Raw genomic sequence first — 15,299 nt, 5'->3', positions numbered from 1 at the left:
TCCATTAGCCATGGGAAATGCCAGGTTACAGGGATGGGGAGGGTTTGGGTGGAATGCTCTATTGAGGGTCAGTGTGGACTCGATGGACCAATTGGCCTGCTTCCACAGGATTCTACGTTTCCATGTCTAGGTACATATGTTCAGGACAATTGCAAGATCAGGGAGGTTCTGCCAGAACTGTCAAGATGATTGCTCAGACCACAGATAGAGCACTGAGTACAGTTCTGGCCTGCCAATTACAAGATAGGTGTGATTGTTTTGGAGAGTATACAGAAGACATTAATGAGGATGTTTCCAGGAATGGAGAATTTTCACTAAGATGAAAGAATAGGTAGACTGTGATTGTTTTCTTTAGAATAGAGGAGACTGAGAGAAGTTTTAATTGAGGTGCATACAGTTATGAGGGAGCCAGACAGAGTGGATAGGAAGGACCTATTTCCATTAACAACTCCATGACCAAGGCATTGAGATTTTCAGTAACTGGCAGAACATTAGACATAGGAGCAAAAATTGGCCAGTTGGCCCTTTGAGCCCGCTCCGCCATTCAATAAGATCATGGACTCGACTCTCCTTACCCACCTGCTCACCATAGCCCTTAATTTCTTTACTATTGAAAAATCCATCTATCTTTGCCGTAAAAACATTCAATAAGATAGCCTCAACTGATTCACTGGGCAGGGAGTTCCACAGATTCACATCCCTTTGGGAGAAGAAATTCCTTCTCAACTCAGCTAAATCTGCTCTGCCTTATTTTGAGGCCATGCTGTCTTGTTCCAGTTCCACCCACCAAAGGAAACAACCTCCCTGCTTCTATCTTATCTATTCTCTTCATAGAAGATGGAAGACCTAGAATGGGAGTGGAGAAAGCTTTTCACTCAGGATGGCAGGACCTGGAACTCAATGTCAGTTCGGATTATAAAGGCAGATAAACTCATTGTATTTTAAAAAAAAAGAGAGACTTGGATCAGCACTTGAAATGCCAGATGATTCCGAGCAACAGGTGAAGATCTGTTTTGGCCAGTCAGCATACACCTTAGGCTGAATAGCCTCCATTTTTACTGTACCTTTCCAATGATTTCACTCTGATAGTTGGATGTTTTTCCTGGTCATGTTGATAATCTTGCTCATTGAGCTGTTATTCAATATTCTGAATAAATGCAGAAAAAAAAAATTGGTTTGAAACTCGTTGCTTTTTCTTTTTCTCATCTGAGTGTTGAACGTCACCTAATCAGGGTCAGAAAGAACAGTCTTGGGGTGGGGGGAGCTGAAAGAGGATTGTCTGACAAGAACAGAACTTCATCCTGGTCACAGTCTTTCAGGATCTCGTGGGAGAGCCAAACCTCACCGGCTTTCTCACCTCTTCACTGACAGTTAAGTCCCCGTGTGAGTTAATCCTGAAGCGTGTATGAAATATTTCCCAGCCGCTCTCTATCATCATCCATAGTTGCTTTATAGCTCTACTTGGAATCAGGAAGATCAACAAGGAATACGGGAAACATGTCAAATCAAAGATTGGTGTCAAACTGTGATCTACTCCTGACTGAAAGTAATACAGCAGAATTATATTTCTAGTCTAAAAGTGATATTGTTTTGTATCCACTATTTTAAGGCAGATCTTAATTAATTTAAAATAAATTTGATTAAAAATAAAAAACAATGAGTTCACAGGGGCCTGTAAATATCTGGGACAATTCACAGAATCTCAATATTGCTGAATGAAGTCAATGAAGCATATTGATGCCAATCTCCTACATTTCCTCATACCCTGAATGATGTTTCTATTTAAATAATAATCCACGAATGCATCAATTGAGCCTGTCTCCAGCAGACTTTCAGATAAGTTATACAATTGATATCTCTAAATAAAGATGAAATTGTGTGGGAGACAACAGGATAACCAACAATGCACAAATGGGAACATCCACAAGGGTCACATCCTGACAGTTATTCTAAGATTACTCCACTACTCACTCTGCTGAAGATTGTAAGCCCAATGTGAGAAACCTCCAGGACTGGACTGTAAGAAAGTTGGGTTTTAGCATCCTGACTGGAATCTGTCAGGAACCACAGAAATCTTTACTAACAAACACAAAAGTAGAAATTGCTGGAAAAACTCAGGAGGTCTGGCAGCATCTCTAGAAAGAAAACAATGTTTTGAGTTCAGTTACCTTCTTCAGAACTAACCTTTACCATAAAGCTGTCTGGGGTTTTACCTCTCAGTGTAGGTCTAGGAGTGAATAATGCCCTACTCCCTGCATTGTCTGATACAAAACTATATTTGGAACAAGATGATCTCCAATTCCAGTAGAACAGAGACAAATATCATCCACAATTGAGGGAGATCAAAGCAGCCACTGATATTAATGACTTGAATCAAGGCACCAATTGTGGTGTCGCAACCTTACTGCTGATGCAATAATAAGTAGGAAAGCAATTTGTCAGGCTATAAAGAGTCCGTGAAGGGATACAAACAAGTTATGTGAATAGAAAAAACTTTGACAGATGGATTATAATGTGGGGTGATGTGAATGTATCCATTTTGGTAGGAGAGAACAAAAAGCAGTTTATTGAATGGAGACAGACTGCAGAATGCTGTAATGCAGAGAGATCTGGGTATCCTTATATGTGAATCTCAAACAGCATGCTGGTACAGCATGAAATTCTGAAGACAAATTGAATTTTGGTATTAATTGCAAGGGGGATACAGTATAATAATAAGGAAGTAGTGCTAAAACCACAAAGCGCCCTGGTGAATCTGCACCTGGATTACTGTATCTAGTTTTGCCTGCTTAGGGAAGTTTATACTTGTATTAAAATCAGTTCATAGAAGACTCACTCAGATGATTCCAGCAATGAAGAGGTTGTCTTCTGAGTAAAGATTGTGCAAGTTGGAGTTTAGGAGGATGAGAAGTGATCTTACTGAATTGTATAAGATGCTGGAGGGCTTGACAGAGTGCACACTGAGCGACTATTTCCTCGCAGGGAATCTTGAACTTCTAGCCACTATTTAAAAGTCAAGAGTTTCACATTTAAGACTGAGATGAGGAGGGATTCATTACTTTGAATACTGTTAGTCTTCGGATTCAGAGAGCAGTGGAGATTAGGTCATTGAATTTACACAGAATTGAGGTAAATATATTTCATTGTACAAAGGAATCAATTGTAATGTTTACTTGAATTTCTCTAACATTGCTGTTCATACTGACGCTGACACTTTACCCCAGTGTTAGTTGGGTTGATTGCTCTTGTACACTCAATGGGACAAAAGCTTTTGCTTTGTAGGTGTGTACATAATAGTGTGTATGTGTCCGCTGTTGTGGGAGGCAGGGTGCAGTTGTGATGCCAGTATGTTTGTCAGTCTCTGTTTGTGCAGGAGTATATCTGTGTGTTGTGTGTGTGCTTATTTGCTATAACACAAACTTTCCTCTCTCTGACCACATTATGTTTGTTCTCTGAAAATTCCATAGAGCGATTTGTACGAAACATTTAGGAAATTGTTCATCCAGGGTGAAGCCACAGGTTGACAGTGTGCTGTGTAAAAACTGACATCTGCACCAGACCCCATTTCTCCTGGAATAATATGAAATATCTGCTGTTTTCCAGACCCCTTCCTTTCCCCTTATTACTGTCCTCAGATAATTCATAGATTACTTTTGTACATCATCCTTCAACATGCCAAACGTCTTCATCTTAAATATTTCCATCAGTCTGAATAACAGCATGGAATTGCTACCATCACAAGAATCAATTCAGAAAAACTGTCATTCCAATTTTAAGGCTTCCTGGAATAACACACTGGTATTCCTTTCTAACACCAATCTATATCATCATCCAAGTTCTACATTTCAATCTGGTTGTCCAATAGAGAAAACATATATTCTTTAATCTTTTTGAACCTGATTTAGTACATTCCCCCAAACACATGCTGCAACAGTTTATCTTTGAGATCAGTTGTTTCTTTATAGTCTTTGTTTTTTTATTTCAAAATGTACTTGATTTGTTTTTAAAAAAATCTTTAACAGCATACAAAGGTTCGAAATCAGTTCAAAATCACCCCACCCTGTGTCCAGCCCTCCCTCTCTTCCCCACCTCCTTCTCCTCCCCACCTCCTTCACCTGACATAGCTGTCCATCTTCCTTCTCGCCTATCTGCTCCACCCTTCCCATTGACGAATCACAATAATCCCCTATCTGCGTTCACCTATCACCATCCCACCTACCTTTCCTCAGCCCCACCTCCTCCCCCCATTATTTCTGAGCTCTCTTGCCCCTCCCTAGTGCTGATGAAGAGTCCTGATCCCAAATGTGGACTTTCCTGCTTTTCCGATACTGTCTGACCTACTGTGTTTTTCCATTCCACTATCTCTAAATCAGTTCTGTACAGTTCTTGCAGAATTTTGACTTTCCTCAGAGCTTCTCTGATGTCCTGAATGGTGCCAGTATTAATCTTCTCCATAACCAGTCCTAGCCCTGCTGCCAATTCATTTATTGAAACCTGGGACTTGCCTTGTCTAATATTGACATTCCTTTTTTGCCCACTTCTACTGTTAAATCAGACCTTGACTTATAAGACAAAGGAGCAGCATTAGGCCATTCAGTACACTGAGTCTGCTCTGCCCTTCAATCATGGCTGACATGTTTCTCTTGCATTCACCCTGTAACCCTTCATACTCAAGAAACTATCTGTCAGCCTTAAATATACTCAATGACCTGGCCTCCACAATCTTCTGTGGCAATCAATTCCGTTGATTCACCACTCTGGTTGAAGACGTTTCTCCTTATCTCCATTCAAAAGGTCTTCCCTTTACTCTAAGGTAATGCCCTCGGATCCTTGTCTCTCCGACCAATGGAAACATCTTCTCAACATCCACTCTGTCCAGGGCATTCGGTATTCTGTATGTTTCAATTAGAACCCTCCCTCATCCTTCTAAACTCCATAGAGGATTAACCAGAGTCCTCAAACATTCCTCATATGTTACTCTTTTCATTCCTGAGACCATTCTCGTGAAACTCCTCTAAACACACTCCAGGGCCAATACATCTTTCCTGAGATATGGAGGTGAAAACTGTGCACAATACTCCAAAGGTGGTCTGACCAGAGCAACGTAGAGCCTCAGAAGGAAATCTCTGCTTTTATACTCAAGTCCTCTCAAAATAAGTACCATCATTGTATTTGCCTCCCTAACTACTGACTCAACCTCCATGATTACCTGGACTAGAACTCCCAAGTCTCTTTGGTAGGAAGAATAGAGGCATGAACTGTTTTCTAAATGGGGAGAAAATTCAAAAGTCTGAAGTGCATGACCTCACACTTTCCCCACGTTGTACTCCATTATTTACGAATTTGTCTGAACATATTCCCCTATTTCAGAAGCAAATGTGGAAACGTTTGCTCCGGCCCCAGAAAGGTTCAATCAGAAAGGTCGAGGTTTTCCCTGGCGTTTGACACAAATGAAGTTTCCAAATAAGGGAAGGTTTCATCGATTGAAGGAGGGCCGACCTTGGTCCCGCCCCTCATTTGCCATGATTGGCTGTAAGGCCTGCCGCTCTCGTCCGGCTTTTACTATTGGTCTGGAGCCTCCACCAACCAAATGGGTAACGTGAACTGAGCACGCGCATGTGTGAAGCTGATGCAGGATGGAGAATTGTTCGTAACTAAATTCGCGGAGTTTTAAACATCTACCGGGTGAGCTGCATTTAACATTCTGTGTAATCTGGAGTCGAATAAGAAACTACCGATTCAGGTTTTCCTTAAGCGAGCAGCAGTTTCGAGCATTGGTGGTGTTTTCGTGAATGGGCTGCGTTAATGCCCGCCATCTTTATAGGGGCAGGGAGCAGCAGGGTACATGCGCAGTGCCATCTGCATGGCGGCGCAATGCGAGCTAGGGCGCATGCGCATCCGTCAGCACTCGCTGGGCAGGACAATGAAGTGGATCTGGGTGAGATCAGGAGCTGACACCGATAGAATTAGGGTGTTATCAGAAAATGAAGGTTGACAGGCAGGAGAATATGTGAAATGCTGATTTGGAGAGCTGGCTTAGACACAACGGGTTGAATTCCCCACTTCAAAAGTTCTGTGCTTCATTCAGCCCGCTGTTTGTACCAGTTTTCTGTAAAACCAAAATCACCTAATCCCACTGCCCTAGCTCCACATTCCCCCAGCACTGTCAAGTATTTATTATGTTCAGATGATATAAACGATTTCGACTTGAATGTAGGACGTTTGATCAGTAAATTCACGGGGCGGGGCGGGGGGGGGGTTACGAAAATTGATGGGATAGTAAATAGTTAGATTATAGGCTATGATGTGGAGATGCTGGTGTTGGACAAAGTAAAATAATCACACAAAACCAGTTTATAGTCCCAACAGGTTTATTTGAAAGTACAAGCTTTTGGAACACTGCTCCTTCGTCAGGTAGCTAGTAGATTTGTTCAATACATTGCATCAATTGTATGATACTTTTGATCTTTTACTGTACATTCTGTGTCCTATGACCCTGCTGCACTAGCTACCTGACAAAGGAGCAGCGCTGCAAAAGCTTGTACTTTCAAATAAACCTGTTGGACTATAATGTGGTGTTGTGTGATTTTTAATTTAGATTACAGGAGGATTCATAGAATAGAATCCCTACAGCATGAAATCTATCCATTTGAATCCACACTTACCCTCCGAAGAGCATCCCATCAGAACCACCCCTCCACCCAATCCCTGTAACACTGCATTTCCTATGGCTAATCCACCTAGTCTGCACATCCCTGGACATTACGGGGCAATTCAGTATGGCCAATCCACCTAACCTCATACAGATGAAAGGGCAAAACAGTTCCCTATAGAACAAATCATTCCAGTTTTTATCCTATACTGACAATAGTAGATGTTGTTTGCATGGTATTAGAAGGAAATGATTTGCCAATGGGAAACTTGAAAATCTTGTGCAGTCACTTCATTTATACAGGATTGGGTTCGGTTTACAGAATCCCTATAGTGTGGAAAAAGGACATTATTCCCATCAGGTGTGCACTGATCCTCAAAAGAGCATCCCACCTAGAGAAGGCCTCCACCCTGTTCCCATAAACCTGCATTTACCATGGCTAATCCACTTAGCCTGCACATCCCTGGGCACTACAGGGCAATTTGGCATGGCCAAGCCACCTAACCTGCACATCTTTGGACTGTGGGAGGAAACCAGAGCAGCTGGAGGAAACCCATGCAGAGCGGGGAGAATGTGCAAACTCCAGATATGCTAATCAGATGAGCTGACTAGTGGTAAATGGAATTCATTCCAGATAAGTGTGAGGTAATGCATTTGAGCAGAAGAAACAAGGCAAGGGAATATATGATGAATGGTAGGATACTGAGGTGCACTAAGGATCAGAGGAACCTTGGTGCACATATCCACTGGCCTGTCAAGGAGTGGGGCAGGTAGATAAAGTGGTTAAGAAGGCATGTGGGATACTTGCCTTTCTTAACTAAGGCATAGAGTTTATTACAGGGAGGTTGTGCTGAAACTGTATAAACTGTTGGTTAAGCCACAGCTAGAGCACTGTGTGCAGTTCTGGAATCCATATTATAGGAGAGATATGATTCAACTGCAGAGGTTGTGCACAGGCTATAACTGTTTATTTTCAATCTGTACCTGATACTGATAGGTGATAATTCTTGTAATCTTATTACAGAACATTGAAAGGAAGGATTTACAGATAGGTATAAGGAATCAAACACCATGCTGAGGTCGAACACATTCACTTGAGTCACCCAGTCCTGAATATCATCGACATTTGACTGTAGACAGAGAAATATTTTTTTGTGACTGTGGCAAAAGATTTCAGATATCAGTGTGACTGGAAAAATACCAAGACACTTATACACACAAACATCTGAGTGGAAGTGTCCCAGTGGAAAGAGCTTGAACAAGCCACATAACCTGAGTGCAAGTGTTGCAGTGGACTGATTGTACAAAAAGGTTTAACCAGTTATAGAAAGTTTTAAAAGGTACCATATCATTCACAGCAGGGAGGGATCATTGACGTATCCTATGTGTAGATAAGGAAATAAACAGACACATGCGCTATGGAGAAACCATGGAAATGTGAGGACTGTGGTAAAGGATTCAATTATCCATCCCGGCTAGAAATTCATCGACGCAGTCACACTGGGGAGAAGCCATTCACCTGCTATGTGTGTGGGAGGGGATTCACTGATACAACCAAACTTGTGTTACACCAGCGAACACACACTGAGGAGAGGCCGTTCCACTGCACTCATTGTGGAATGATGTTCAGGAGTGCCTCCACCCTGCTGAGACACCAGCAGCTTCACTCTGGGGAGAGACCATTCACCTGCTCTGTTTGCGGGAAAGGATTCGCCCAGTCCTCTGGCCTTTGTACACACCAGCGAATTCACAACGAGGAGAGGCCGTTTGGTTGCACTCACTGTGGAAAAAGATTCAGGCAGTTTTCTGAGCTCAGCGCACATCAATGGGTTCACACCGGGGAGAGGCCATTCACTTGCTCCATGTGTGGGAAGGGATTCACTCAGTCATCCACCCTCCTGAGACACCAGCGAGTTCACACTGAGGAGAGGCCATTCAGCTGCACTTCGTGTGGTAAGAGTTTTCGGCAGTCATCTGACCTCAAAGCGCACCAGAGAGTTCACACTGGGGAGAGACCATTCAGCTGTTCCGTGTGTGGGAAGAGATTCACTCGGTCATCCCATCTACTGACACATCAGAGAGTTCATACATGACTGCAGTGGTTTGATTCCACTGTAACTGCTGCTGTCAGTTACGTCAGAGATTGCCCGCCTGACAATGTCATTTACATCAAGGAGCCTGAACAAATCTGGAAGGAACAGGTGGATTTCTGTCCACCGGTGGAATTATGCTGAACACAAAAGAAGGTGGTTGTGGTTGTCAGGGGTCAATTATCTCATTCCCATGACATCACTGCAGGGTCATATGCCTAAACATCTTCTGTACTTCATCAATGCCCACTCCCCCATCATAAGGAAAGGAGTGGAGTTGTTCGTTGATGATTGCACAATATTCAGCACTGTTTACAAATCCTCATAAACTGAAGCGGTCTAGGTCCTTATGAAACAAGTTATGGCAGTATCTAGGCTTGGGCTAATAAGTGGCAGGCAATGGCCATCTCCAAAATCAGAGAATCCAACTGCCTCCTCTTGCCAATCAATTGCATTACAATCCCTGAATCCCTCACTATCAAAATCCTGGTGCATGCCATTGACCAGAAACTGAGCTGGACAAGCCATATAAATACTGCCTGCTACACAGATCAGAGCTGAAGAAGGGCTTATGCCCGAAACGTCGATTCTCCTGTTCCTTGGATGCTGCCTGACCTGCTGCGCTTTTCCAGCAACACATTTTCAGCTCTGATCTCCAGCATCTGCAGCCCTCACTTTCTCACACAGCAGATCAGAGGCTAGGAATCCTGAAGTGATTAACTCACCTCCTGTCTCCCCAAACCCTGTCCACCATCTACAAGGCGCAAGTCAGGATTGTGTTGGGAATGCTGTTCACTTGACTGGGTTAGTGCCATTACAATACCTGAGACTTAAGCAGCTTTATACCATATGGGATGAAACAGCCTGCTTGATTGGCACCACATCCACTAGCAACGTAAAAGGACACGGACATCACATGTCATGAGCATGGCCAACTGCAAATTCCCTCTGAGCCGAACATCAGCTTAACTGTGAAAACATATCAGCATTCATTGCCACTGGGTCAAAATCCTGGAACTCCCTCCCGAACAGGAATGTGGCTGTTGCTGAAGAAGGACTGCAGCAGCTGAAGAAGTCACCTTCTCCAGGGCAATTTGGGATGGACATAAATGCTGGGCCTAGTGAATAGCTTCTCCATACCCTGGACAAATTTTTCAAAAACTGTTTTATTTCTGCTCAAGTTGACAAAACTCTATAACTGGCTTGAGTTTAATATTCTGGATATGTCACAGGTTTTCAAGGCTGTGGTGTCCCTTTTCAAAAGAACCCTCTGTGATCTTTTCCCTGAACTTTTTCTTCTTTCATCACAGAATCATAGGATTGTTACAGCGCAGAAGGAGGCTGATCTGCCCTTCATGCCTGCACTGGCTATATCCCTGAGTGCCAATCTCCTGCCTTTTCTGCCTACCTCTGCACACCATTTCTATTCAAATAATCATTCAGTGTCCTCATGAATGCCTCAGTTGGACCTGTCTCCACCACATTTCTAGGCAGTACATTACTTGCTTCATTTGGATGTCTCTTTAAAAATGGGATGTGGCTGTTACTCACAAGCCCAGCATTTGTTGTTGATTCCTGATTTTCCTTTGAGTGGTTTGCTAGGCCATTTCAGAGGGCAGTTAAGAGTCTACCACATTATCGGTTTTAATTCATACGTAGGACAAATTGGGGAAGATTTCCCTCCTTAAAGGAGGGTGGTGAACCATAGAATCCCTATAATGTGGAAACAGGCCATTTGGCCCAACAAGTCCACATTGACTCTCCGAAGAGTAACCCACCCATTCCCCTACCCTATTACTCTACATTTACCTCTGACTAATGCACCTAATCTACATATCCCTCAACACTATGGGCAATTTAGCTTGGTCAATTTATATAACATACACATCTTTGGATTGTGGGAGGAAACCCACACAGACACGGGGAGAATGTGCAAACTCCGTACAGACAGTCGCCCGAGGTTGGAATCGAACCCGGGTCTCTGATGCTGTGAGGTGGCAGTGCTAATCACTGTGCCACTCGTGGGTTTTGTAAACAACAGTCTATGGTCACCATTACCGAGACCAGGATTTTTAAAAAAAATAGAAAAATTCTCAACAGGAGGCTAGTTTATAATGAGATTATAAACAGTTACTTCAATCCTAAATTGATCTTGTTGCAAAATCTACGATTCAGTGTCTGAAAGGTTTCACTGATTTACATCTCCAATTAGAAAGTAATGATTAGTCCTAGCTGACAATTCTTACTGACTTGCACATTGTAAACAGTGACACCTGAATTATAGAATTAAATGACCAAGGAACAGTATTGTGATATATCTTACAGGCACATAAATAAAAGCTTTATTAATCAACATTGATATTGCTGAAGTTTGGGAGTTGCTGAGTTCAATCATTTATGACACAGCTGCAGCAACATTTGGTAAAGTCAGAACACACAACAAAAGCCTGCTCGTCAGGGCTGATATCTGTCTTTGAAGCAAAAAGCAAAGCCAACTTGCTGCAAAACATAACAGCTGGAGCACTGCATCATCTAAAAGTTAGGGAGATACTGTGCAAAATAAATACTGGATCAAACACGTTAACAACTCCAAACTGGTTGTGGCAGTGGAAATCTACATGATGTGCATCAGCTGAGCACTTGATTTAAGTCTCGCCAAAGCTGTCTCCCTGATAACAGCAGATGGTGAAATAAAGCATAAGTAATGTCCTACGTTATCTGTCTTTCTGGTTCATTCATCTAGCAATGTATTTACATAGGGTCCAATCTTATCATCAATATGAGAGTCTGCTTCTATTGCAGATCCGTATCATCATGGGTGTGAACATTTTTATAATAAATTATTCAAATTATTTGGGTTTTCTCTGCCTGGCCTCCTCCTGTCCACATTCCACACCACAAACCTCAAGAAGATTATTCCTTTGCAATTCTTAGTCCTCTTTAAGTGTAAACATGTCCATTCTTCTAGCAACCTGTCTTAGAATTCTCTTCTACAAGCAGACCATCTCTAGGAGAGAAATTAGCGCTAAGAGGAATCAAGAGGCTATAATTATTGGGGAATGGTGTCCTGTGTTTTACATTATCTCCAACTTGGGTTGATCACCCAGATTGCAATAGGGATGGGATTGGATGGTCAAAACTGCAAGTTTTTATGAGAAAGAGGAGGATCTGTTTGCATCACTCGTTGTAAGTCTGTAAGTTCATATGCTCTTTCTGTGACTCAAACAGTTCTTCACAAGAAACAATATGGGTCTTCCAAGAATCTCAGTGATTGATTGAAATAGTACAATTCAAAGATTCTTCATCCAGGTTGAAATCAGAGGCTGTGTGTGTAAAGCCTAAAATCAGTCCTCAGTTCTTCCTGAACAACATGAAGTGCTTCCTACTTCCCAGATCCCTGCCTTTCCACTCACTGTTATTCTTAGATACTTCATACATTCTTAGTGTATGTAAATCATCCTCTAACACGTTCATGGATTATTCTTTCAAACTTTCCATTGGTGTTACCAAGAATGGTTTCACTGCTATCACCTGAATCAGTTCTGAACTCCTGTTGGTTTAATTTGAAAGTTTCCTAAAGTAATACATTGATCCAGATCCTCTCACTTAACATCAATTCATACCCCCATTTGAATTCCAGATTTTAATGTAACTATTAATGGAAAAGCATGTTGAATGTAATCACTTTGTAGTTAATTCAGAATAGCCTGTTCATACGACAAGATTGTTTTAGAGATCAATTTCTCCTTTGTAGACTGTGTTCTGAATGATGACAGTATTACCCTCCTCCCTAAACAGCCCTAGCCCATCTGACAGACATTTATTGAAAGCAAATCTCAACAAAGAAATAAAACTGGATGGACCACCGGCTTCAACCCAGACAACGACAGAAAACATGCCTTTTTGACCCTGCGAGGTCTTCTTTACTAACATCTAGAAGCTGGGAGAGCTGTCTCACAGATTAGTCCAGCAACAGCCTTACATAGTTATCCTCATGGAATCATACCATACAGACAATGTCGCAGACAGCACCATCATCCCTGGATATGCCCTGTCCCACCAGCAGAGATGACAACGCACTGGTGTACAACTGGGTGAGAGTTTTCTTGGGAATCAACATTGACTCTGGACCTCATGAAATCTCATGGCTTCAGGTTAAACATCATCAAGGAAACTTCTTGTTAGTTACCACATACCATCCTCCCTCAGCTGATGAATCTGTGTTCTTGCATGTTGAATAATACTTGGAGGAAGCAGTAAGGATGCAAAGGCCATAAAATGTTCTCTGGATGGAGAATTTCAATGTCCATCATAAAGAGTGAATCAGCAGCAGCACTACTAATTAAGCTGGTCAGGTCCTAAAGGACATAGCTGCTTGACTGGGTCTGCGGCAATTGATGAAGGAACCCACAACCCCACCTTAGCTATAACTGAGTAGTACAAGATGGCCAACAACATTTTTTGAGGTTGCAACTGACAATATTTGACATTTGATTCAACTTTGTAAGGAGAAACTCTGTGGGGACTGCAGATGCTGGAGATCAGAGTCAAAAGGTGTGGTGCTGGAAAAGCACAGCCAGTCAGGCAGCATCTGAGGAGCAGGAGAGTTGACATTTCGAGCATAAGCTCCTGATGAAGACCTTATGCTCGAAACATTGACTCTCTTACTCCTTGGATGCTGCCTGACCGGCTATGCTTTTCCAGCACCACACGTTTTGACTTCAACTCTGTAAGCCATCGATAAAACAATTTAACATTTGCAGCTAACACATAAGATACAAAACTTGAACAATAGAAGCCATAGAACATTTAAAGAATAACATTTGCAACTCTGTAAACCATAGATAAAACAAATAACATTTGCAGCTTACACTTAAGATAACAACATTAGACCTCATACTAATGAGTTGTTTAATCAATAATTATCAAACCAAATTAGTTCATAAAAGGATTCAAACCTGACCCCAAATAGTTAACAATTAGTTCAGCAAATGCAGCAGGAAAGCTCACTTAAGTTATTGGAATTTTAATTGGAATGTGCTAAACCACTTAATTTTGGATCTGATCAAAAGTCAATATTCTTTCGTTTACTCTGAAATGAGAAATTTCTAATTAATTAGTAATTCTGGCAAATATTACTTGGACAGTAATCATTGTGAGAAGTTTCAAAACCATCATTGTGACCATGATTGGGCCCCATCGCGGTGAAAATGCTGAGAGAGCCAATCACAGACCAATAACTCGGCCCTGCTGACCAATATTGAAGTGGGGGGGGGTGTTCTAAAGTTAAAATATATACAGACATTCTGAAACCTGTGGGTTCTGCTTCTTTATGTTTGTGCCTTTATGCTTTCTTTTTGCTGAATGCTGTAACTGAGCTGTAACCAAGCAAATCACCTTTTGAATGCATTTCGCGATTCGGACACTCATTGATATAAATGAGATCTATCACTTACCATCTGCCTGCTGCTGATGCATGTGTTCATGTCAGCATCGGTGAGAGTGACCACAGTACAGTCCTTGTGGAGATGAAATCCCACCTTCAAATTGAGAATAGCCTCCAACGTGTTGCGTGGCAGTATCACCGTGCTAAATGAGGCCGTTTTAAACAGACCTAGCAACTCAAGACTGGGCATCCATGAGGCGTTGTCGGCCATCAACTGTAGCAGAATTGTACTCCAGCACAATCTGCAACCTAATGATCTGGCAGATCCCACATTCAATCATTACCATCAAGCCAGGGGATCAATCTGCAAGCAACACCAGGCATACTTAACAGTTACGTGTCAACCTCGTGAAGGTACTAAACAAGATCGACAGGAAGTGATACAGCTAAGCAACCTAGCAATCAAGAGATCAGATATAAGCTGTGCACTCCTGCCATATTCAGTCATGAATGTTGGTGGACAATTAACGATTCGCTGCAGGAGGAGCTCCACAAATATCCCGAACCTCAAAGACCAAAGAGATCAGTTCATCAGTGCAAAAGACAAGGTTGTAGCATTTGCAGCAATCTTCAGCCAGAAGTGCCAAGCTTCTAGTCAAGTTTTTTGTCACCCTCTAATCTGTATGTCTTTGCTTAATACTGTTAGAAATGGGAAAAGTGTTGTTTTTGCAGATATAGAAAAAGCATACAGAAAAGGGGTATAGCAAGAGAACTATTAACTCTGCAGGTATTTAGGGAAGAGTGTATCTACTTTTCAGTGCATAATTATGGATAATTAAGTACTAACTTTAATGTAGATTTATTAAAGAAAATAATTCCTTTTACCATAATGTTTAAAACAACAGTTTCAGCAAAAAACTAAGATTACTGAAACATATAAGCGAAGCATGAAAAAGATACATTGTTAAGAAGTATGTACAAGAATGGAATGTTTCGGGCATAAGCCCTTCATCAGGAATGAGGAAAGTGTGTTCAGCAGGCTAAGATAAAAGGTAGGGAGGAGGGACTTGGGGGAGGGGCATTAGAAATGTGATAGGTGGGAGGAGGTTAAGGTGAGGGTGATAGGCCGGAGTGGGGGTGGGGGCAGAGAGGTCAGGAAGAAGATTGCAGG

At 42.0% G+C, this 15,299-nt stretch overlaps 1 protein-coding gene across 1 annotated transcript in view; it reads left to right on the top strand.

Annotated features, from left to right (window-relative positions):
- The first annotated feature begins 5,599 nt into the window (after positions 1-5,599).
- The window catches only part of LOC122544009 (zinc finger protein 91-like), a 61,968-nt gene continuing 52,268 nt past the window's right edge, over positions 5,600-15,299 (top strand). The window contains exons 1-2 of the mRNA XM_043683022.1: positions 5,600-5,685; positions 7,677-8,742. Of these exons, the coding sequence (XP_043538957.1) occupies positions 8,071-8,742 (672 nt within the window). The 5' untranslated portion in view covers positions 5,600-5,685; positions 7,677-8,070. The remainder of the gene's footprint in view (positions 5,686-7,676; positions 8,743-15,299) is intronic.

The sequence above is a fragment of the Chiloscyllium plagiosum genome, chromosome 45 (genome assembly GCF_004010195.1).
Source record: "Chiloscyllium plagiosum isolate BGI_BamShark_2017 chromosome 45, ASM401019v2, whole genome shotgun sequence".
Lineage (NCBI taxonomy): Eukaryota > Metazoa > Chordata > Chondrichthyes > Orectolobiformes > Hemiscylliidae > Chiloscyllium > Chiloscyllium plagiosum.
Note: the sequence above shows the minus strand (reverse complement) of the source record. Positions and strands in the feature narration are given on the sequence as shown.